Consider the following 22,938-nt stretch of genomic DNA (forward strand, 5'->3'; position numbering starts at 1 on the left):
AGTGCCAAGCCCAACGTGAAATGATTTGATTGACTAGTTATGTCTTAATGACTGATGTGAAAACATACATCTCGTGAACGCGTTCTCAAGAATGCTTGAGGAGCGCTGTTCAGATCACAGAAGCTTCTTGAAGTGTACATTGCAACGACACAAGGTGCAAAAGAGATCTATGGCTCTAAGACCTTATGATTCTAGTATGAATCCAGTACCGCTTCATCTACTGAATATTCCCAAACTCAAATCTTCTTCTCCACTTGGCGGCATTCTCCTGAGACATCTTCCTTGCTATCTGGCTGCATAGTGGCTGTAGGGGAAGGATTTTGGCTTGGGATGAATCCTTGTTCCGAAAAGACATAATTGAGCTCCTCCAGGGTCTTTCCGCTCGTCTATATACAGTTAGTGATGGATTTATAAGATCAAAACATGCCCTGAGCTTACCTCTGGTAGGAAAAAGAAAGTAAATGGGATGTTGAGAAGAATCATGATGCAGAACAGGAGATAGAACTTCCAACCTGCAGTGTCGATGGCATACGGTGTAACGAGAGCAATGACCTAATATGACATGAGTATGTAGCAAGAAAAGAACATGAAACATGTAAACTCACAAAAGTCCATAACCACTCTGAAAATGCGGCAATGGAAGAACCAACGTGACGCATATCGAGGGGAGTAATCTCTGGGGCATATAACCAAGGAATGGCGTTCCAAGACATGCCGAAAGAAATCTCGTAAACGAAGAGAAATGCAAGAGCCATCGCAGACGTTGAAGACGTATTGACCGCGATTCCAGCCGTAAAGACAGCCATAGCGGTCAGGAGGCTTACAGAACCTAGCATAAGCATAGGCCGACGTCCGACCCTGTCGAGCAAGAACATGGGAGGGAATGTGGCAAGCCAAAAGGCGATCTGAATGCATCCGGCGACAAGACTGCTCGTATTCTTTGACAAACCAACGTTGGTCTCGAGAACGATCGTTACGTAGAAGGCAATCACGTTGATTCCGGTGAATTGTTGCCAAAATTGGATCATGAAGCAGAGAACGAGTCTACGTGTCTTCTTGATAGGTGTCTTGTCGTTGACGAGGTCCTTGATAGAGAACTTGGTGGTCTGATGTTCAAGTCTCAAGGCTGATTCAATCTCCTGTGTGACCGATTGTATGACAGGGTCATCTTCCTGGCAGTCGTATAACCGAGCAAGGACACTGATTGCCTCGTCGCGGAACTCGTGCGAATAGAGCCATCTGGTCGATAACAAGTTAGCGATGCTGTGTATAATATGAGAGGGCTGCTGTGAATACCGACCTCGGAGTTTCCGGGAGAAAAGGGAGGGTCGCAACTGTAACGAGGGCAAAAACATTCTGGAAAGCGATCGGAAATCTCCAAACAACCTCTCCACTCAGATGCTTGATAGTTCCGTAGTCTAGCCAATAGGCCACAACTGTACCGAACTGAGAAATGGGTCAGTTACAGCCGTACAACCATAAAGAAATCTGCTTACAATGACAATGGAAAGTTGCATCGCAACGGCTCGTCCACGACGCTTTGCACGGGTACATTCAGAAACATAAACTGGTACTATACTCGTGTTCATGCCTGATCATGTCAGTCAAGATGAAATGAATTGCCAGCCATATTCAGACTCACCATTCCCAACGCCGGAAATGAGTCTTCCCACGATGAGTTGGGCTGCCCCGTAGGTTGCTGATTGGATGATGCCACCAACAATCATAATGACACATCCCCAGATGATGATCTTCCGTCTGCCCCATTTGTTCCCAAGTAGAGATGCCACGATACACCCTGCCAAGCATCCAATGTTGTATAACGCCACGATCAGACCGAGGAAACTGGGGCTGGGATTGCCAATCGCGTCGAGGAAACTTGGCTGCGTGACAAGACCGCCAAGAACACCCTGTAGCTCCATAAGTACTTGATAGATTGTACAAGAATGATCTCGAAAACTTGCCTGGTCGTATCCAAAAAGCAGGTATGCACTTCCAGCACTGAAGGTAATAGCACCTTGTAGGTACTTTCCCTGTAAGTTGCTCAACATCTCGACGCAGAGATTGTAGCGCGACTTTGAACAAGAAATATTGTGTTTGCGAGCTGTTGAGATTCTAAAACAGACCTGAGCTCTTAGTATGATATTATCAAGAATTTAGCTCAATACTATCCGTAAGGAGTAGGTAGAAAGATATACTCAATGCATTCCCCTGAGCTTGACCCTGGCAAACCCCAGATCCCCGGATCCCGGAATCTCCAATGAGTCCAATCCCCAGATTATGGTTGCTGACCTTAAACACAACTCCACTGGGCCGATACGTATGCCCGTTGTGGCGTGACTGACTCATGTCAACTTAGTGCCAGTTGTAATGACTATAGCAACCCCGCACAACAGTTCCATTAGGCATCGAGAGACCCCGGGAACCAATTCCGTGGAGATGGGTATCTCCCCTGCCACAATTGCACCAGCTTCAACTAGACTAATGCTGACCAGTCACAATTTGCACTAGAGAGGAACTACAACAACTGGGATTGTTATCATAAACTGACTCATTTTGCTGGTCCCACTACGCGTCTTTCTGCAGTTGCAATGGTGACCCCGTGCTATGTCAAGCCCCACTGCGATTGTCGTTATCATCGGTGTATAGCTAGCACCATAAATGGGATGCAAATTACTTTGAAAATGATTTAGCTCTAAGTAAAACCTGAACTTATTACCCTGGAATCTATTTTCGTCATTATGGGCTCTCAAGGAACTGGCACTATGCTTGCCGCCCAGTATAACAAGGCAAGCTTCAACTGGCATCCGTCCTACTCACTCGCTAATCAATGAGACTCGCAGATTACCAACGCTGTCGAGGTCAACGAAATAGACATTCCAAAATATGGAAACAATGAGATCCTCATCAAGACAAGGAGTGCTACCTTATGCCATTCAGACCTAGTATGTTAGTCAGGTAATGCATTGATGCTTTGTCTCACAATTTTAGATGCTTTTCTGGGGGCATACAGGTGAAGAACCTCTGACTGACAGAACCACTATTGGTCATGAGAACACTGGTTATGTCGTCGGCATCGGAAAAGATGTCAACGGTTTCAAGATAGGCGATCTTGTCGGTTGCCTTGGATGTAGTTATGCATGCTGTATGTCGATTGCCCTTTAGGTGGGACTTTATTAACAGGACCAGATGACTGCGAGGGCTGTCAAGTCCATAATCTATTCTGCCAAGAGGGAACAGGACGGATGCATGGTTTCACGTGCCCGGGCCACTTTGCAGAGTACTCAGTCTCTGATGCCCGCAATGCCATGGTATTGCCTCAGGGTATGGACCCTGATACTTCGGCACCTTTGTTTTGCGCAGGTGTTACAGGTAAGACTGCAAATAAGTTGCGACAAACGCCTTGATGCTGACGAGGTTCTAGCCTACCACGCTGTAAAGGGGTGTGAGCTTGTCGAAGGACAGTGGATCGCCATCATTGGCTGCGGAGGTCTTGGGCATCTTGGTAAGTCCCAGTGATATAGTCCTGACATTGCCTGCGCTCATAGCCAATAGCTGTTCAATACGCCAAAGCTATGAAGCTCAAAGTCGTCGGCATTGACATCAGTAAATCTCAACTAGATGATGCCAAGAGCTTGGGTGCTGACTTCGTTATCAACACGATAGAAGAGCCCGACTACGAGGCCAAGATCAAGAAGCTAACAAACGGTGGCTGCCACGCCGCAGCAGTGTTTAGCGCCTCCAACGTGGCTTATGAAAGCGCTCCCAAGACCTTGCGGTGAGTGACATCTGAGTTACTACTGATAGGCTTCTACCTACTAATCATCTGCTGTAGGATTAACGGTCTTATGATGGTAGCTGGAATCCCCATAAAGCCATTAAGTATCAGTGCTCTTGACATTCTCCTTGGTAGATACCGCGTTGCTGGTCGTAGCAGTGGAATACCAAAGAACATGCCAGAGGCTATCGAGTTTAGCTATAAACATGGTGTTAAAGCCCATATCACATCCTTTAAGGATTTGAACGAGATCAGCAAGGTCATTGATTTACTCAAGTCTGGAAAAGCAGCGGGAAGATTCGGAATACTGTTTGACTAGAGGATGAGGGGGATTAAATACACCTTGTTACATCGAAACCGGCCTCAAACCATGAGACTGGTGGACTTGTGATATTCCGTAAACCTTCCTTCTATCGAACCTTGGTATGAAGTTAAATTACGATCCCCTTTGAGATTATACTAGATGAGACTCGTTCAGGCTACGGGCTTTGCTCTGATAGGGTAGCCATACACAATACTTTACTCTTTATCACATCGAGATGCAGTTGAGAGACACAATGGTTTCAAGCTCGGGGTTTACACGAAGAGACGGGCTTTTTGCAGTTACTGGCTTTGACTTAGGACCTTTCGATGGTGCTCTTTCTAATCCTCAATTTCCCTTCATCAATCATGTTATCCGTTCTTACTGACGCTTAACAGGCACCAACAACTACGGCTCCTCCCTCGATATTTAGAAAGCAGTTTCAATACATATCTTCATTTTAAACTGTCTTTGTTGTCTCTTGAGAGATCAGGTTTCTAGGTACCAACTCAGATCTCAGTTACCAACAAAAGTTTCGATAATGGCTTTCGAGCTGAAAATGAGGGGTAGCGCAGCTAGAGATTTAAGTATCTATTGTCATTCAATAGTGAAACGAAGCATTTATGCCCAGCAACTCATTCGCGAAGCTCGTCAAGCGTGACAAGCTATATCTCACGGGAACCCGCATAGGGCGCAAAAAACAGTACGAGGCACTCCGACAGCGGAGAGCGCTACCCTAAATATGGCATTTACAGGAACCTGTCCATTGGCAGATAGCCGCATAATCATTCCGCCGATAATTTTTGGTTATGTCAGCTTTCTACTGGTTACAAATAACATCACTATGAGTGGTCCAGCACATCACAATTACCTTCATTGTCCTGTCCCATCCTATTCTATCAAATACAGTCAAACGTTCACAAATGTCCGCTGAAGAACAACGCGCGGCCTCACTCCGAGATGCCGAGAAAAAGGCTGTCGAGCTATTCAACGAGATCGAGAAAAGTCTGATCCGCCCTGGCATCAGCGAGAAAGAGTTGAACAACGAAATCCATGCTCTCGGTGCTGAGCGTCATGGCGTGAGGACTCATTGGCACAAACGAGTGATTCGCAGTGGGCCCAACACATTGAGGCCATTCGAGGATAACCCTCCCGACAGGATTATTCAGCAAGATGACATCCTCATCGTCGACCTTGGGCCTGTCTTTGAAGAGTGGGAGGCTGATTTTGGCCGCACTTTTGTTTTGGGAAACGACCCTAATAAGATCAAGCTGCGCGACGCCCTCGAGCCAATCTGGATCGACGTCAAAGCCAAGTACTGCGAGAATCCAGATATGACGGGAGAACAACTCTACAATATTGCCAAGGAAGCTGCTGAGAAGGAGGGTTTTGAGTTTGGTGCGCCGATTGCGGGACATATTGTTGGGTCTTTTCCGCATGAACGCATTCCCAAGGACAAGATTACCCTTTACATCGCGGAAGGGAATAACAACTCTATGGACACGGTTGGCAAGGATGGGAATAAGAGGCACTGGATTCTTGAGATTCATTTGCATAACAAGGAGCTTGGGTTTGGTGGATTTTATGAGCAGTTGTTGACAGCTTGAAGTCTAGTTCTAATCACCTTAATATACCTATGCGACCCTGGTGATAGTAGAGCAACCCTAAAGGTTTTGTGAAGCCATGAAGTCTCTTTTTGACCTTATATAAGAAGGGCATAGATATCCAACTGCTTCATAGCACTACTGCAGTCGCACTGTTGATCCGGCTGCTCGGCCTTATTTCTCCAACAGGCTCGCAAGATATCTCGAACCGTTCCACAGTTCCCTATCATACCAGTTCCCTCAGATAAAACAGTACTCAGCAAGGCTTCAAAGAATGGCTGTTGGTCTTGATCCGCCAGACAACCAGCAACGCAGATCGGCCAGCTCAGGTGCCGAGGAGACACTATTTGGGGTGCCATTTTGATCTCTAGAATCACTCGGCTCACGCTTCTCCTTACTACGGTCATTGAGATGTCAGTTGAGACTTCGACAGTCAAAGCAGCGAGCTGAGCCAATGCCGCGGCAGCAAATATGCGAGTGACAGAATCTTGCTCCGGCCGCTGCTCGGACTTCATGTGACTTGATGATTGGATCATGGAAGAGATTCCTTGAGATCCCATTGAGGCCATAGGAGTTGTATCCATGACGCTCTCCAGTTCATCTTCGATCCGTTGTCTTTTCGTCTGAAAACTCTCAAGGTCGAGAGTGCCTTTTTCGGCACCATCAGACTTCCACTGACTCAAAGTTGCGATGTCCCCTATGCCTTTCATCACTGAGTTGTGACAGCCCATGATATGTGCGAGCTGGAATGTGCAGTTAGGTCCTAGCCATTCATCGTATGGAAGTTTCGGTGCCTCCCGCGTGGCTACACAGGCTAGCAAATCCATCCAAAGCAGGACTGGTAGATGAAAGGCCATGGCTGCGGCAGCTTTGCCCTCGAATAGCGGGATAGGAAGCTGATCCGCTGGTTGTAGAACCGAAGGCTGATTATGCATCATGGCTGCGATTGAGGACATGGCGGTTAGATGCGGTTGCCAGTTTGTGATACTTCCTCGAAGGACCTGTTGTCTTTCAGCGTTTGATCCTCTAGCTTCACGAGTACCCTTATTGCCCATATCCACACATACCTCGAAGCTAATAAGTGTTATGCCACAGGTGATGATCTCGACCAGAGTCTCGTTTTCGGGCCGCAGCTCATTGATATCGATAGATGAGACAAAGTCCTGTAACTGTCTAACCGCTTTGGTATGGAACTCTAGTTCAAGATGATGATTGTTTGTCCCGCCTAGTAATGATCGCTGATGCAAAGCTGCGAGACCCATAGATGCTCGATACAGAGGCCCGTTTTTACTGAGAAGCCATAGAAGCCACCCTCGAGACAGCCTTGCTTTATCAAAGAAAGGGTATTGGTAAGGAAACACATGGTCTAGGTAGTGCATCAGGAGACTGGCTTCATCGTAGTGAAGTGGCTCGGCGAATGACTGTCCTGAGAGGACCCGGCTCTGCAAAGATTGAGGAGTCAAGATTGGAGATGGCTCGTTTCTTGAGATGACATTTGCTGATGAGTTCAGTATCGCACTCAAATGGTGATAAGAAAGTACTTACGTTGAGAAGCGTTGCCAGGTTGATTGCCTTGTTCAGCATGGCTTGATAGGCTCTGTCCTTGATTAGCGGTCCGATTATGATCTCTTAGTCGCCGTGCCTGAAGGCTCTTTTTCTCTCTAAAGTTCTTCTTTACAGCCAGCTTGATGCGCTGCTTCTCACGCCTTTCGTTTGGTCCTCCGTCCATCCATATCGGAACTGATCCATATCCGTGGCACTCAATCTCTCTGCTGCTGCATTGAAAACAAGCGACTGGTGCCCCGTCGCATTTGACATGCCTAATTTTGCATGTCCAGCAGCATGCGGCTTTTCCGGGTCCTGTCATTGTAGCTCACGGATGCGATGAGAACCGCGAACTGAGTGGCTCCCGAACATGGAAGGGCTCACTTGAAGTGTCAACTTCGGAAGACATTACTGATCTATGGATGTTGGCTGGAGGGTAGGACATTCCCCGCAGTCATGGGGGCTTGAGAATCGCCATGACCTTCCCTATAGGGCTTAGCTGTTCCGAAGATGAAGCTCGGAGCCAATCATTCTTTTGCTAAGCAGCCCTTCTCCGAAGATAATGCCGAAGGACCCTAAACTCATTCTCGGAGACAGATCCAGAACTGTAAAATCAATCTCGGAAAGTATGTTGGTAGACTGCAGCTGCATGTATATAAGTGATGCCTTCCATCTGGATTACCACAGTCCTCGTCCAAGATCTTGAGTCTTGATCATCTGTCATCTTTTACCTACTCTTCATACAATTCATCCAAAATGACCAGCAAAACCACGCTTAACCTACTCGACGCCACCATTGGCGATCTCAAACAGGTGCTGGATACTCGAGCCCTCACAAGTGTTGAGCTTGTCGCGCTTTACCTGCACCGCATTGGAAAATATGACTGTCGAGGTCCTTGTCTCAACTCCGTTACTCTGATAAACGCAGATGTCTTTGCTGAAGCTCAGGCCTCGGATGACTACCGTGCGTCCGGAAAACCGCCGCGACCTCTAGAGGGTATCCCCTTTACTGTCAAAGACAGCTACAAGGTTAAAGGCATGACAGTCGCAGCTGCATCCCCGGCATTTGCAAAGCTCGAAGCTACCTCTGACGCCGCTATCGTCGAGCTGCTTCGCAAAGCAGGCGCTGTCGTACTTGGCAAGACCAACATGCCCCCGATGGCTGACGGCGGCTGTCAGCGTGGACTGTACGGACGGTCAGAGAGCCCATATAATCAGAAGTATATGCCCACTGCTTATGCATCTGGCTCCTCCTACGGCTGTGGTGTCTCTACCGCCGCGAGTCTGGCTGCTTTTGGCTTCGCTGGAGAATCCGTGACCTCAGGTCGCTCGCCAGCATCCAACAATGCACTGGTTGGGTATGCCCCATCCCGCAGTGTTATTTCTCCCCGAGGATTATGGCCTTTGTACCCAACTTGCGACCAAGTCGTTCCTCATATGAGGACTATGGAAGACCTATTTCACGTTCTTAATGTTATTGTCGCGGACGATGACACTACCGGCGACGCTGACTTTTGGCGTTCACAGCCATACGTGCCACTTCCAAAGATTAGCGACATTCGCCCATCAGACTATCTCAACTTAGCCAACCCAGACGCCCTGCGAAACAAACGAGTGGCTGTCCCTCAATGCTTCATTGGGGTTGAAGGTGCCAAACCGGAGAACGCATGCTCGGCGGGTGTTCGAGCGCTATGGGATAGAGCTCGAGCAGACATCGAGAAGCTGGGTGCCACCGTCATTGAGACGGATTTCCCCCTCTTCGAGAACTACACCAGACAGGATTTTCCTGGTCAGAGCATGAATGTTCCCAATCTACCAGAGGAATGGCCAGCGATTGAGCGGTGTGAGATGATTGCCTTGAGTTGGAACAGCTTCCTCCGCAGCAATGGTGATAAGGATATACCAAACTTCACAACTGGCGTGGAGCTTGACAAGATTCACCCTCACATTGCCCCAATGGATGACCCGTCTCAGCACAGCGAGTCCCAGAATCAGGTCCGCTACGAGGACATGGTCGCTGCAGTGAAGAGCTGGGGGGACAAGAGCCTCGCTGACCTACCTGGGTGTCGGGAGGCGCTCCAGGCTTTGGAGGCCATGCGAAAGAAGTACCTGGAGGATTGGATGGTCGAGAACAACTACGACGCTGTGGTGTTCCCGACCAATGGAGATGTTGCGCTGGCTGATTCGGATGAAAGCTACGAGTCGATGATGTCTGCACTACGTGATGGAGTCAAGTATGCAAACGGCGGGCGATCACTGAAGCATCTTGGAGTTCCTTGTATAACGGTACCTATGGGGACTCTTGTTGAGGAGAAGATGCCTGTGGGACTCAACTTCTGCGGCAAAGCGTATGACGACTCCAACCTACTGAGCTATGCCTTTGCCTACGAGAGAGCCACGAATCGCCGGGAGATTCCCCCGTTGGCTCCGTCACTGCCTTCAGATGAAATCCGCATTACTCTCCCCAGTCCTGCATCTCCTGCTATTGCGACACCAACTCTCGACATAGCTTCGATTACATCTGTCAGCGAGGACTCAGCTGACTCAGATGTTCGGGTAGTCAAGGTGACGGGAACTTGCCACTTGGCAGGCTCAAATGAGTCCTCAATCGCTTTAGATGTTTTTGCTAATGGTGAGCCAACTTCCACTGTCAGTTGGACGGGAAGCAACTGGGTATGGACAGGCCGCCTCACTCGACCTAAGCGTGGCGATAAGTATCCGGCTCTGGCGAAGGTCCCGAGGGATCAATTCCTCATTGTGTTCATTGCAAAGGCGGACAATGGATGCTGTACAGGTTCTTTTACCTTGCTTGATTAAAGGGGCCGTCTTCGCAGGGTTATTTGTTAGCGCTTTGGGATGCAATTAACAGACACCTTATGACTCGTATGTTCTGAGCTCTAGCGATGAATATGTACTCCTCATTTAAGCCGCAATTAATATGTCGTAATGTAACAATAAAAAGCACAGCCATATTGTTCCACTAATCCATGATATCTGTGATGAAGCGAAATGTCAGGCCACTCATCGGCTCTTCCAAACCTATCTCGATACTGCATCGAACCACTTCATAAGCATTCGTCTCGTACGCCCGTAGACGCTCCTCCTGCTCTCGAGTCTCGACGAGAAGAGCCTTTCCATGGACGAAGTTGGTGTGACTTGGATCGTCCACCAACGCATAATACCTTGCCCAAGTCTTCAAAACTCCGCCTCGAATCGTGGCTGCATGGTATTCAGCCTGGAAGTTGGAACCAAAGAGCTTCGATAGAAAGTATGGATCAGTAAGCGTCCCGTAGAAGAAATACCAGACTGGACATTCGTTTTGTAAAGGGCGAGGTGTCGCTGCTGGTCCTGGTCGAAACTGGGGCAGTGTTGTATCGATGCCCAACGTTGGGTACAAAGAAGTGGGCGAGAGATCCTTTTGTGCATAGGGATCTTTAATAATGGTTGGTCGAAAACCGGGGTGAGGATATTCTTTAAGCCATCCTTCAATGGCCAGCTTATCCATCCCGTTGATCTTGAAGAACGAACAGGGTCGTCCAGATATGTCGGTGGCAGCAAGAATTTCAGTCGAGGATGGACACCACAGGCCCGCCGCTTGAATCACGGCTTGGACACTGTTCAAGGGGCCTTCGAGCTTGATCAAGAAGTTAGCGGCTCGAAGCCTTCGCCTTTCCTCCATAGGCATCTCCTGGCTCTGGGTGGCTATATCACCTGAGGTACGACTGTATGAGTGCTCGTATGACTCGCGGTCGTGTCCCTCAGCCTCCATCCGGTCTCGCACAACAGTCCAGTGATCTTCAGAAACAGTGAAACGCAAGGGATCGTTTCGGTGCTCCGTAATCTTTCTCTCGGCCACTGCGGGCGAGTACCCAAACAGCTTTTGCCACCGAGTGATAGTTGATTGAAGGATGTTGTCGTCCTGAAATCCTGATGCGGCCTGCGCCATGGCTTCGAGTTCGTCGAGGAGGTCCATGGCTGTTCAGTGACAAGCGACACGATCTTGTGTTTGTGCAGTGATTAGTGAAGTGGAAGTTGGAAGTTCTGTCGTAGCCGGACGTGGGCCTGAAAAGTCCTTGCTTTATAGGCAATGACTGTAGAGTTTGGTGCATAAACACTAATTTTTGTGCGAAACTGGCCTCGGGGAGCAATAAAGCTTAGGACTGTCAAAATAAATTCAGCAAAAGGTATCCTAAGCTTATGCTAAGTTACCTAGGTCTTTTTGCCATTTAGGATCAAGGTCCTGAGTATCGTTTCATCCCCTAGCCTGTCTTGCCTTTGACTGCATTCTTTTAAAAGGCGCAAGTAACTTTTCCTTGCTGAAAAACTACTCGCTGCCGACAAGGTTAAGGTTGAGGTTTCTGACACAGGTGATGGTGTCACCGGTATGAGTCACGGAGGTCTTTAGTAAGCATATGGACTGTCGCTGAAATTCCTACCTTCAACCAGTCTTTTTTCCCTCTTTCCTGACTGTACAACGGCATCGACTTCTGATTAAGCTTTTCCAAACTTCACCCCAAAAATATCCAGGCGCCATATCGTCAAAACTAGATAGTTGGGGCCATGGTGCTTGAGTGTCCCTTCAGGCAGCACGAACCAGAATTGAGAGCCCAAATTTTTCACTTAAAATTAGTCAATCATTTAAACTTTCCTTTCCTAGAGGGTAATGAGAGTATCTAAGCTCACACCATTTACCCATCTACCATCCATTAACAAAAGTCTGAGTCCGAAAGTTCGCTGCCATCTCCGTGCCAAAGTCCTTATTCTCGGCACATAGCGTCGTGTTTTTATACTTAGACTGAGATAAATATTGTTCACAAAGTTGAAAGCCATGATTGAATGTCATCACAAAAACATTCAATACCAGCTTAGCTCAAGCCACTAAACTTAGTCTTTCCCATTTACCCTTTGGAGCTTCTGGTAGATGAAAACCTCTACTTTCGACATAAAGGCTTCCCTTATTCAGAGACACAGTCTCGTTGATTTCTATTTCGGTAAATTATATGGATTACCCAATTTTCAGCATGATGTGGTAAAAAAGGTGCCTGACCTCGATCAAGTCATGAAACAAATTCAGAGCTCCTGAGTGTTTCTATGCTAGCATAGTCTCAGTCAGTAGCTTGCAATTAGTCCCAGTATTCCAAGCAAAGCAACTATGTAACAATCTATAACATTGACTCTAGGAGCTACGTTGATACTGCCCTACCTTGACATCACAGAACACATATGTAGAATGGAAACTTAAATATATGCAATTGCTTATGATAAGTTAGATTAACTATTAATATTGATTATATGGTGATAAAGAGCTGTCAAACAGATTTTTCATACTCAATCCAAATACATTGGTCAATCATAGATACCCAGAAACCTGGTATGTGTCTTCATGGTTTCGATACTGTAAACTCGGTGCGTCGCTATTATGTCGTGGTTGACCTCTAAACTGTACGTTCCAGTCCTATTTGGTTTCGAGGCCACTGTATCCATTGAAGGTAGGCCGGATCAAGCTTCTTCTCAATGCCCATTATCATATGTTGGGCCCATCCTTTCATATACCAGAAGCGTTCTAGCGTTTGTACTAAAACGGCAAAGTAGGCAAGCAGTATTAAGGCTTCCGGTACCAGGTTTTGCACTTTGCCTACGAAGTCATCTTCGAGAACCCACGGCCAACGCATAACAACATGTGTTTTACCATGCGTTCGATATTCTGGCTTGTCGGCGGTGCCATACACCTCGCGGTAGCAGTCTATCAACGCCTCTGAAGCCACTACCAAACTCTCCGAGCCTAGTGTGTTGGAACTGGAGAACAAGACTGCCAGATTGGCCAATGGTCTCTCCCATGGAATGTACCCATTGTCGACAATTTCCTTCAGTGGATCAGTTGGGCCTCCTCCAGATGTTTCTGGAGGGAACGGGCCGATATGGCCAGAAAATATAGCTTCCATTCCCATTGACTCTACAACATAGCGCACGCCTCGAAAGACATACCACCAGGCAATACCTATCTCCTCAACCATGTCTGATTCATTGTCAATTACTGGTGGTTTTGCAAAGTGATAGTTGCATATCAGCACCGTGGCGATGTACAATGCTGAGCAGTCCTTGCCACTGATGGCGGGAAGCAACCCGGTCACTTCGCGTAAGGCCATGTTGTGGTGGGCAGTGGCAAGTTGTTGGCTAACAAGGGAATCATGAGCGTGGAGTCGTGTCTGATGCAGAGCAGACATCGCGAGAAGGAGTCGGAGGACATAGGGGTACTCGAAAGCAAGTCGCGGGACTTTATCACGCCAAAGGACTATATCATCCCCGAGCGTGAGCGAAGTATTTGTGATGTAATGGTGTAATAGCTCCAGGTCTTTGGTGTTCAGGGGCGGCGATGGATCCGCAATCTTTTTTGGCATCGGAAAATAAAGCCTTGGCTCCGCGATAGTTCTGTGGCCGGAGGCTTCGGAATTTAGAATCCACTTATCAATCTTGAGAGGCCGGCCACGTCTTCGAGCGAGGGTTGTGGTTACGACAGGTAAGGCATTTGGAACTTCTGGGACGATGTTGTTTGAGGCAATCTGATCGACACTGAAGTCGCAGGGCAACGGAAAGCGGATACAATTGCTACAGCTCGGTTTTCCCTCATCGCACTGGCAATAACGTCAAAATTATCAACTCAGCCCGGTCAAAGAAAAGCGAGAACGGCATGGTTGAGATAAACAGAGAATATGAGAATACAACACAACGTACCTTGACTCTACGACGTTTACAATTGCGACATCCGTTGCGAGATTTCTGGTGAGCCCGGCGTTGCATAGGGCGACAGGGACATCGTGATGAGGTATGATCTTGTACGTGCGACGCAGTGTTTTGTTCACTACCCATAATTACTGAGAAGGGACTGGCAGCTGGATAGAAGACTGAACCAATAGATAAGGCCGTATTCCAATTACGTGAGATCTGTGTAAATACAGCGTGGAGTTTGATTGATGATAGGAGAAATAGAGTAAATTTCAGAAAACTGCCCCACTTTCCCGGTACAAGTTCTTCCGAGCCACGTCGCTAGTCACATGATCCCAATATATCTCTAGCCTACCCTGTATATTATAACTTAAGTTTCAACTTAGTAGGTATTTAACCTATAGTAAAAGCTATAATAGTAATATAAACGTTAAACTTGATACTACAATACTCTGTATTGAGGTTTTTTATCCTTACTGGTAGCTAGGCCAGTATGCCTGCTTTTGTTAATAAGTTACGAAACGTTGGATTGAGTCTTAGATCAGTTGACGATGTTGGAAGCCACTCGTTTGTTCACAGTAGTTTCTTTTCCTCCAATTTCAGATTGACGGCAAAGGTACAGAGCCACCTTAGGAACACGTTGACTTCATGAGGTTGCCGGTCGAATTGGCAAAATATTCACCATATTAGGTTCCGCATTCAGGCGACAGACCATGCTTCGAACTGGCCCCCAGCGTGCCCTTCTAATTGTGAGACCCTAGATTGGTCAGTTCCCACAGTCATTAAAATGGTGGGCAATGCAATCTGGGGCGGTGGAACAGGACATCAGTGCGGAACGTAAGATCTGGTGTCACTTAGACATGTGCTTGTTAATACTAGCAAGAGTACTCGCCAGGAGCTTTTGCGACTAGTAACGGAATGGAGAGCGAGATGGTGTTCGCATTGCAGAATTGGCAGTACAGGAACAATGGCCAGGTAATAGAGTAGTGAGACTGATACAACCTAACCCAAGACAAAAAGGGTCACCCCTTCTCTTCAAAAGCAAGGTCAGAGCAGGACGTCATGACTTTATGCTAATAATCTTTCCCAGTATTGCTGAGCCCGGCACCTTGTTTATTGGAGTAGACTTGTGGTGTACGTCCAGCTGCATCTATTTATTTCCCTCCTACTCCAGATAATTAATATAAATCAGAACACTTATTGAACACAGGTCCAGCACGCCGTAGAATTCTTCCTTTCACAAAGGGTGTTGAACGTAGCTTTCTGAGGATACGGGCATAGAATTTGCTGTTGAGTCGTGTTGTCTGGTTTCGTTATAACCACAGGTGAGGACTCAGGTTCCGTACCATTCTCAACCCAAGCTCGAAGTTGATCAAATAATGCTTCTGGTTGGCCACCATTACCACCCCAGCAGTGCCCAAGCGCAGGAACCTGATAATACTTGTAAAAAGAGGTGATGTTACCGACAAAATCTGACACTTGATTGTAGTAATGGAGCGTCCCTCCTGGGGAAATGCTTTGATCAGCCTGGCCACTGTCAGTTAAAGAGGACTTTGAAGGGCAGAGAATACATTGTGCTTACAAGCCCATGATAAGTTATTATCTTGCCTCCGGCATTCCTAAAGTCGCGCAAGTCGATCTCGTTGGTTTCAAGGTTAGAAGCGAAGATCTGCTTCACGTTTCGGAAGATTGTATCAAAGTCTCGGCCGGTCGCATTCTTCAACTGGGCTGTCATATCTTTCTTGACATAAGCTCTGTAAGCATATTGAATAGAGCCTTGTCCTCCACTTGTGCAGATAGTACCATTGCAAGTCGTTGGAGCAACTGTGGACAGATCACTCCCGATCTCGTAACCATAGTACATGAATTTACCATTAGAGAACTGGGGCCCGCTCCATGAGGCATTGGCAACCGCTGCAGCGGCATGACTGATCTTCATTTCTGAACCAATGGTCGAACAGTTGAAGGTCTTCCCAACCTGCTTGAAGGGATCAAATTGTCGTCGGCAACCATCAACATCGCTGATGATACCGTCCTTAACACCATCCAGCTCATCACAAGTTGAGACGGCGAGGGAGGTAATAGCATTCAGCTCGCAGTCGCGCGGAAATTGCTGGGTAGACTCCATGTAGAAAGTGGGCCAGATTGTGTTCATGTAGAATTCGGCCCAGTTGATAGCTGGAGCGCCTGCAATGATCCCATCGTAGGCTGAAGGATACTGCTGAGCCAGCTTCAGTCCTTGGCGGCCTCCCTGGGAGCAACTGTTCCAGTATGAATATGATGGAGCTTTGCCGTAGTAGCTTTTAATGAGCTGCTTTGCAATGCTAGCCTAAAGTGAAAACACGACTTAGCAATAAGTTTGAGTATTCTCTGCTAATAGTATCTTACCTCGTCATTCAAAGAAACCTGGCCAAAGTTTTGCAGCGCATTTGTGTCGATGTTGCCAGGACTGGCCAGCAGCCATTCGACAGGATTAGCGACTGTAGGTATTCCTGCATCGGTGGTGATCGAGGCAAACCCGTTTGCCACAGCATTGATCATTCCTGCATAAGTCAAGACGAAACGACCCGGTGTCCACCCGGAGCCCCCGAGAGATTGCAGTCTCCCGTTGTAGTTCTCCTGAGTGGGAAGCCAAGCTTCGGCGTGGATAGTATCATTCTGGCCCGGGTGCGTGTAGGTGACGGTGACGTTACAGAAAGTGACGTTTTTGACATTCAAAGCTGGCTGTGAGTACGTCCAGCCATGCGGAACGTCAAAGCTATAGTCTGGCACGACGTTTGCTTCAATTGACAGAAATTCAGCGCCAACAAGTGTCGGGGTCGCAAAAGTAGAGGCCACGCAGCGGCTCGCGATGGCGGAAATGGAAGTCATCATGTATTGAAAATAGTAGACAATGATGGTTATAGCACAACACAAAGCCTGGCTTCAGTCCCTATATATAGAAAGAATACATGACTATGCTGTCATAATTTTGGATGACGACAATAGAGTGCCCAGTATTTCTTAGGTAATTAAAAACGTATTCTCAATAAACTCAATTCGAGATTTGGTCTCCAGTGTCCGTCATTTCGGCAGCAGAATGGTACTTGACATCCGTACCCAATACGATATATGGAGGACACTGCCGCATTAAGGTTGAAAGCATATATTAAGCCGAGACTAAGGAGTGTAGTGAGTGTATGTGGAGGGCGTGGAGGCCGAGTCAAGGGTGAAATAGACTACGTAATCCACGAAGAAATGAGCTACGAAGGGCCCCGCCTCTTGGAATACTTGATGGGATCCACTTTCTCGCCTCATCCCTCCCCGTATCGAATACGATAAATAGACAGGTCGATACTGTTCTCGAATTGGTTTAGTCAAAAGGGTTTCCACCAGGCCGTGGACAAAACGATCCTTGGAAATTTCGTCTTCACAATCTTTTCTACATACTATGTTTCATTTACTAACTTCTTGGTGGACACAACTCATGGCCAGTATAGAGCATGCTGTGTCCCTGAAAGCATTGACCACACAGACAATAAGTACTAATACTCGCGATTTCGCTTTACCACCAGATAGAAAAACACATCAGAAGCTAAAACTACTGCATCTATTATTCTAAGTCTTTCATTTTATGAACTATTTTCTGTCGCTCCTTTCCTTTTCCAAATTGACCATGTCGCAATCACAGGATTGGCAGAATGGACTTAGTGGATGTTGCTCACCTCTTGACTCCTGCTTGCTTAGCACGTGTCTACCTTGCATTAGTAAGTTGTCAAGAGCTTGTTCACTAACTGTTGCTGACATGAACCACCACTCAGTCTTTGGCCGTACTTCCCAGCGTTTGGATAACCCTTCTGGGCCGATTGAAAGCATCAACTCTGACTGCGCGATCTTCTGCGCTATTCAATCCTTTACTGGTTGTGGTTGGATGTAAGAACTTTTCCCTCCCCTGCCTTATCGCTTCTAGGTGAATTAGCGAGATGTATGTTCATGCTAATATGTTTAATTGGCCAAAAGTTATAACATGATGAAACGCCGAGAAATCCGTGAAAAGTATGGAATTGAAGGAAGTGGAATGGGTGACTGTTGCACCTCTTTTTGGTGTCTCTGTTGCGCTCTCGTTCAGCAGGACAAGGAGGTCAAAGTCCGCACGGTCCCAGCCTATGACGCGCAAGGATATCAGCCGGTAGCAGACGGCATGAAGATGCCCTAAGGCCTGTTAAAAGAGTGGCAGGGAGGCAATTAGTTAAGGTAGAGAGAAAGAAACAGGGAAGAGGTATCTGTTTTCATTATAGTAGTGCTATAGGGCTTAATGAATTGGGTGCTGATAACACTTTATATTGCCGTAATTTAGGGCTGTAATGTCTTTAGTATTTCATAAGCCAGTCTGCACTTACCACTGAGGGTTTCTGTCACACATTCTATACAGTGGGAGAGGTGCCACGTCTTAGAATTCCCCGCATACAGTTCTCCGATAGTCCTCAGAGATGTATACTGGGACACTCTATGGTTTTTCCTATTGCTGTGGTTTCTGCCACGACCTAGAATGAGGCCCTTAAAGAACGCATCAGCCAAAATATCAGATATAAATAACTCTAAGCCTCCCAAAGACGTTATATTCCGTGGCAAGCATCGTAGATTGGCTGGAGAGTCAACGACCAAGTCAATCGTACTGTTGAAAAACTATACCTTTGATAGTAGGCATCTATTGCCACTGAGATCCGATCTCTCCAAGGTGGCTGTAGTAGGATCGCGAGCAGACTCCAAGGACACAGGTGACAAAGGATCGTCCTAATTGTGCCTTAGGTCCGTTAACTCCATTATTTACTCGAGGCTGCATTAAGTCCTAATGTTAAAGCTCTCTGTAGTTGGCCAGCCTCGATTAGGTGAATGCAGGTGGAGTTTAGAGTGCAAGCATCTTTGCACCAGTGCCTCAGGTCCGTTAACTCCGTTCAAGGCTGCATTAAGTCCTGATGTCAACGCTCTTCGCAGCTGGCCAGTCTCGATTAGGTAAAGGCAGGTAGAGTTTAGAGAGCAAGTTGAGCACGGGCCAGAGAAGCGCTTCTGTAGTAGCGCCCTCGTATTTAATACGATAACGTATTGCGTTGCCAATTTTGGTTAGAGAGCCCCACCGGGCCACCGCATAGCTGAGACGTCGGCATTTAGCCCTCGGCAAAGCTAACCTCCTACATGGCCTGGTCATAACTGGCAAGAAAAGGGCAATACCAACGCCGTCCTATCATGCCATAATTGAAGCAACTTGACACTTGTTCGGCGACATTCAGAGCCTGTAATTTTCATGCGATATGTTTTTCAAACCAGCCATCATTGTAATTAGTCATTACTCTTCTCAATGTGAATGCCTATTACTACTATATAAACTGTGAACTTCTTTCTGTATCCGATACGAGCAAGAGTTAAATCCTAAGAAACCTGACTTGCCTCTTGCCTGGTCCTATAAGATTCATGATTGGTCAGTGCTTGAGCTAGGGATAAAATAAGGTTCCTTGAACTGTCCACTGTCTCTGTACTTGGCTGTCTTTGTGCTATGGCATCATACTCCGCCAGTTTGTCCGCTCCGCTCGCAGCTTGTAGTCGACTTCAGCGAGCGGACTTTGAAGTTATTGGGTATCGGCATCAAAGATGTGCTAATTCCGGCTCATCAGACCAGAGGGACATCAGTTAGAATCACTATAAATACAAGAAGTCACCTTAAGATTCGATAACAATCAGATCAATCAACATACTTTTCTACATCAAACCAAAGCTAACCACACACAAATCCATCAAAATGTCCGCCCCTCCTTCTTCTGATGCGCCTTGGTCACTGGCTGGCAAGACCGCCATTGTGACTGGAGGCTCCCGTGGCATTGGACAAGCGATCTCGATCAACTTGGCACGCAAAGGCTTGTCCAAGCTAGCCATCACGTATGCAAGCAACATCGAGGCTGCGGAGGAAACCCTAAAGATATGTCAGGAGCTCGGGGTGAAGCAGGCAGTAGCCATCCAAGCAGACGCCCTTGATCCTGAATTTGGGCCTAAAACTATTGCACAGACCTTAGAGCGCTTAGACACCACAGTTATCGATATTCTCGTCAACAACGCCGTCCTGGCCGACCATACTAAGGTCCTGTCTATCAAAGACACGACCTTGGACATCTTTCTAGAGATCATGCAAGCCAACGTTTACGCCCCAGTCTCTCTCACTACATCCCTTCTACCTCATCTACCTGAGTATGGAGGCCGTGTGATCAACATCTCTAGCGTTCTGGCCTACCAGGGCAACGCTGATCCAACCGTTGCATACGGAGCCAGCAAGACCGCCCTCCAGAGCTACACGAGATCGTTCGCTGAGAACTTTTCCAAGTCTAAAAACGCTACCTTCAATAGTGTCGTTGTTGGTCTTACAGCTACGGACTCGATCAAGGCCAGCCAGCACATGATGCCCCCGGGATTTCTGGACGGGCAGATCAGGGACACAACCGCTGGAGATAGAATTGGCGTTCCTGATGATATTGCCTACGTTGTTGGGTTTCTTGCAGGCGAAGAGGGTCGGTGGGTTAATGGGGCTGCTGTTAGTGCGAATGGTGGTAACAGGCTTCTTATTCCTGCACTTGGTTAAGTAGTGGTTGTTCCTCCAAGCATCAGAGATGTAAAGCTTTGCATCAGACTTATATAGGACACTAGTGAATTAAGAAGTATATTATAGACTACTTTAAACATATTGTATACAAAAGGAACTACTATCTTCTACTCAAAGTCCCTTATACTTATTGTTAATTATATATAATAATTCTGCTGGTTATTCTTAGAAACACAGTATAAAAAAAGATGTAGTCTGAGCTTTTCATAAGACTAAATGCGCTTAAGTAGCTTTTGCTTCAGCGACTGAGACGACCTTAAGGCTTGAATCTCCCTGCCGGATAAAAATCAGAGATATCTTAATCCCGCTCTGACTCAGAAGAGCTTTCTCTAACAAAGCTTGTCTTGCTGAATACAACCCTCCATCGCGGACCGCTGCACAGATTTTCACTCTCGGCACGACAAACTTTGAATGACAGCGTGACTTCCTTATCCCTCAACCGCGTCTCGACAGAAGACTCCATTACATCTTCAATGCTGTTCAGCATATACCGAACGATGGTTTGCTCATAGCCCAGTTGCTCCGCCGAGAGAAACAGGTCCTTCCATAGATTATAGACTTCTGGTCTCCACATGTCTAGAAGGCTCGCCTCGAGGATCCACTCACCGTCTACTTTATGCCAAAAACAGATAAATAGGGTATTAGTCTCGAGTACAAACGCACCCCAATTTTGATATGAGCCATGGGGTCCGAAGAACGCCCTGTCTTCTGCGTCCCAGAACTTGACAGGTGTCTCTACCCCGTAAATTATCGATATATCCGGCGGCAGCTCTATCGATACCAACGTCAAGCGACTGTATGAGATAAGGTCCGACCCTCTAGCCACAGATAACGGCGATCGTACAGCCAGACTAGGCATCGTGGTGAGAAGGGTAACTGTGTAAAACGCACTTTCGCCCCAAGACGCAGTCTCAAGGTGGAAGGAGTAATCGCCTTCACAGAAGCTATGAGCTCTCACAAAAGTGTTTGGTCCCACCTTACGCATGGGTATTGTCAGAAAGTCTCCTTCGAAACCGGGAGCCATGCAATCGAGCTTCAGCACGTATCTGTAACCCTGATCCGAGTAGTCCAGAACAGAGACTCGGGCCATTAGTCTGAGACCCTTGTTCGAAACGCTTATCTCGCCCTCATCCATCAAGGAGTCAGTTACGGAATACATCTCGGAGCAAGAAGCGAAATGATTCACGGACTCGGCTAGAAAGCCACAGTACTCTTCTTCCACCACATCCGATGAAACTGGTGGCGTCCAGGCCAAAAGGCTCAGATCGTATGTAGATCTGATGATTTCTTCTTGGAGGCGTCGAAACGCGGTCTTGCCTTCTCCGTAGAGCAGTGGCATATGGATGTTGCATATCCCAAGCAAGCAGTATGCCATGTCTTCGACACGAGTCGTCTTTCGGCCAGCAGCCCAAGAGAGCCGTTTTGCGATGCAAGCGGATGAGATCGGAGCATTGTGACGGAGTATATCGGGGTCGATTGGGGTGATAACTGTAAGTTGGTCCATGAGGCTGATCTTGCTACCAATGCAATCCCATGAACTATTGAAAAAGGTCATGAATTTTGGCGCTATCAGCTCCTGCAACGTCCAGCCGCGACTGAACCATCGGCAGTCTCCTAGCGACGACCCTTCGAACTTGTCCACGAGGTACACGTAGCAGACGGCTGCCTCCTGATACCACAGAAACATTGAGTTGATGGCTTCAGTCAACTCGGCACTGCTGGATTTGTCAATGCAACAGGTGTCAATCCACACATAGTCGAGCCGGTCACCCAGTGCTAGCTCACAAGTCTTAAGAATCTTGTCATATCCTGTCTTCGCTTTGGACGATTCGCGATGACAATCCTGGTAAGTGATCTCTTGGTGAGTTTCCCAGGTATGCGAAAGAATGGCATATCTCGGTCTATCGCCGTAAAATTCCACAAAAGAAATACGCTGCGTTTCAACAAGTGTTCGCGCTTTAATGAGCCTCATCTCGTCAGTGAAGGTGTGACTGTAGGCGTGAGGGGGATGGATTTGCGGGAATATGCTCACAGTAAATCTGGCTGTATGCATGTATGATGATATCCTGACAGTCGCTTATTGGTGGCTGTGCCAGCCCCAGCTTTCGTTGCTCAAGCTGCATGTCAGCCAATAATTGCACCTATTAGCTTCTGCTTATCTTATACAGAAGTCTGTTTTAGTATCTCAATTTCAAATACTCATAATGCCTCTATAATAACTTAATAAGTAATAAATAGCCTGATTTATATTATGTATTCCAATTATCTATATATAGACGCCAGATAACAACGCCTCAAATTAGTACTGTTTCAGGGAGGGGGGGCATATTTAAATTAAGTTTTTTTATGCGGTAGGCAAACA

General features: G+C 47.2%; 11 protein-coding genes across 11 annotated transcripts; 5 read left to right on the forward strand and 6 right to left on the reverse strand.

The window, feature by feature from the left end:
- Positions 1-236: 236 nt before the first annotated feature.
- Positions 237-1,922, reverse strand: FMAN_03710 (uncharacterized protein; the record flags this gene model as incomplete). Its single annotated transcript, XM_041824404.1, has 6 exons — positions 237-386; positions 439-552; positions 606-1,239; positions 1,301-1,446; positions 1,497-1,591; positions 1,643-1,922. The coding sequence occupies 6 exons, from the start codon at positions 1,920-1,922 to the stop codon at positions 237-239; spliced, it is 1,419 nt and encodes a 472-aa protein (XP_041689887.1).
- Positions 1,923-2,991: 1,069 nt separating this feature from the next.
- On the forward strand, positions 2,992-4,097 carry FMAN_03709 (uncharacterized protein; the record flags this gene model as incomplete). The annotated part of the gene is made up of 5 exons (XM_041824405.1): positions 2,992-3,130; positions 3,190-3,372; positions 3,425-3,505; positions 3,556-3,778; positions 3,836-4,097. The coding sequence occupies 5 exons, from the start codon at positions 2,992-2,994 to the stop codon at positions 4,095-4,097; spliced, it is 888 nt and encodes a 295-aa protein (XP_041689888.1).
- Positions 4,098-5,002: 905 nt separating this feature from the next.
- On the forward strand, positions 5,003-5,686 carry FMAN_03708 (uncharacterized protein; the record flags this gene model as incomplete). The annotated part of the gene is made up of 1 exon (XM_041824406.1): positions 5,003-5,686. The coding sequence occupies one exon, from the start codon at positions 5,003-5,005 to the stop codon at positions 5,684-5,686; it is 684 nt and encodes a 227-aa protein (XP_041689889.1).
- Positions 5,687-5,781: 95 nt separating this feature from the next.
- On the reverse strand, positions 5,782-7,550 carry FMAN_03707 (uncharacterized protein; the record flags this gene model as incomplete). Its single annotated transcript, XM_041824407.1, has 3 exons — positions 5,782-6,684; positions 6,751-7,181; positions 7,229-7,550. 3 exons carry the CDS (start codon positions 7,548-7,550, stop codon positions 5,782-5,784), a joined length of 1,656 nt encoding a protein of 551 aa, XP_041689890.1.
- Positions 7,551-7,984: 434 nt separating this feature from the next.
- Positions 7,985-10,045, forward strand: FMAN_03706 (uncharacterized protein; the record flags this gene model as incomplete). Its single annotated transcript, XM_041824408.1, has 1 exon — positions 7,985-10,045. One exon carries the CDS (start codon positions 7,985-7,987, stop codon positions 10,043-10,045), a length of 2,061 nt encoding a protein of 686 aa, XP_041689891.1.
- Positions 10,046-10,208: 163 nt separating this feature from the next.
- On the reverse strand, positions 10,209-11,201 carry FMAN_03705 (uncharacterized protein; the record flags this gene model as incomplete). The annotated part of the gene is made up of 1 exon (XM_041824409.1): positions 10,209-11,201. One exon carries the CDS (start codon positions 11,199-11,201, stop codon positions 10,209-10,211), a length of 993 nt encoding a protein of 330 aa, XP_041689892.1.
- A 1,462-nt stretch (positions 11,202-12,663) lies between these two features.
- Positions 12,664-14,095, reverse strand: FMAN_03704 (uncharacterized protein; the record flags this gene model as incomplete). Its single annotated transcript, XM_041824410.1, has 2 exons — positions 12,664-13,860; positions 13,961-14,095. The coding sequence occupies 2 exons, from the start codon at positions 14,093-14,095 to the stop codon at positions 12,664-12,666; spliced, it is 1,332 nt and encodes a 443-aa protein (XP_041689893.1).
- Positions 14,096-15,148: 1,053 nt separating this feature from the next.
- On the reverse strand, positions 15,149-16,825 carry FMAN_03703 (uncharacterized protein; the record flags this gene model as incomplete). The annotated part of the gene is made up of 3 exons (XM_041824411.1): positions 15,149-15,478; positions 15,534-16,280; positions 16,340-16,825. 3 exons carry the CDS (start codon positions 16,823-16,825, stop codon positions 15,149-15,151), a joined length of 1,563 nt encoding a protein of 520 aa, XP_041689894.1.
- A 781-nt stretch (positions 16,826-17,606) lies between these two features.
- FMAN_03702 (uncharacterized protein) lies at positions 17,607-18,146 on the forward strand (the record flags this gene model as incomplete). Its single annotated transcript, XM_041824413.1, has 3 exons — positions 17,607-17,697; positions 17,752-17,863; positions 17,951-18,146. 3 exons carry the CDS (start codon positions 17,607-17,609, stop codon positions 18,144-18,146), a joined length of 399 nt encoding a protein of 132 aa, XP_041689895.1.
- Positions 18,147-19,724: 1,578 nt separating this feature from the next.
- Positions 19,725-20,555, forward strand: FMAN_03701 (uncharacterized protein; the record flags this gene model as incomplete). The annotated part of the gene is made up of 1 exon (XM_041824414.1): positions 19,725-20,555. The coding sequence occupies one exon, from the start codon at positions 19,725-19,727 to the stop codon at positions 20,553-20,555; it is 831 nt and encodes a 276-aa protein (XP_041689896.1).
- Positions 20,556-20,874: 319 nt separating this feature from the next.
- On the reverse strand, positions 20,875-22,548 carry FMAN_03700 (uncharacterized protein; the record flags this gene model as incomplete). Its single annotated transcript, XM_041824415.1, has 1 exon — positions 20,875-22,548. The coding sequence occupies one exon, from the start codon at positions 22,546-22,548 to the stop codon at positions 20,875-20,877; it is 1,674 nt and encodes a 557-aa protein (XP_041689897.1).
- Between the last annotated feature and the right edge of the window lie 390 nt (positions 22,549-22,938).

Source organism: Fusarium mangiferae, assembly GCF_900044065.1.
Source record: "Fusarium mangiferae strain MRC7560 genome assembly, contig: FMAN_scaffold017, whole genome shotgun sequence".
Classification (NCBI taxonomy): Eukaryota; Fungi; Ascomycota; class Sordariomycetes; order Hypocreales; family Nectriaceae; genus Fusarium; species Fusarium mangiferae.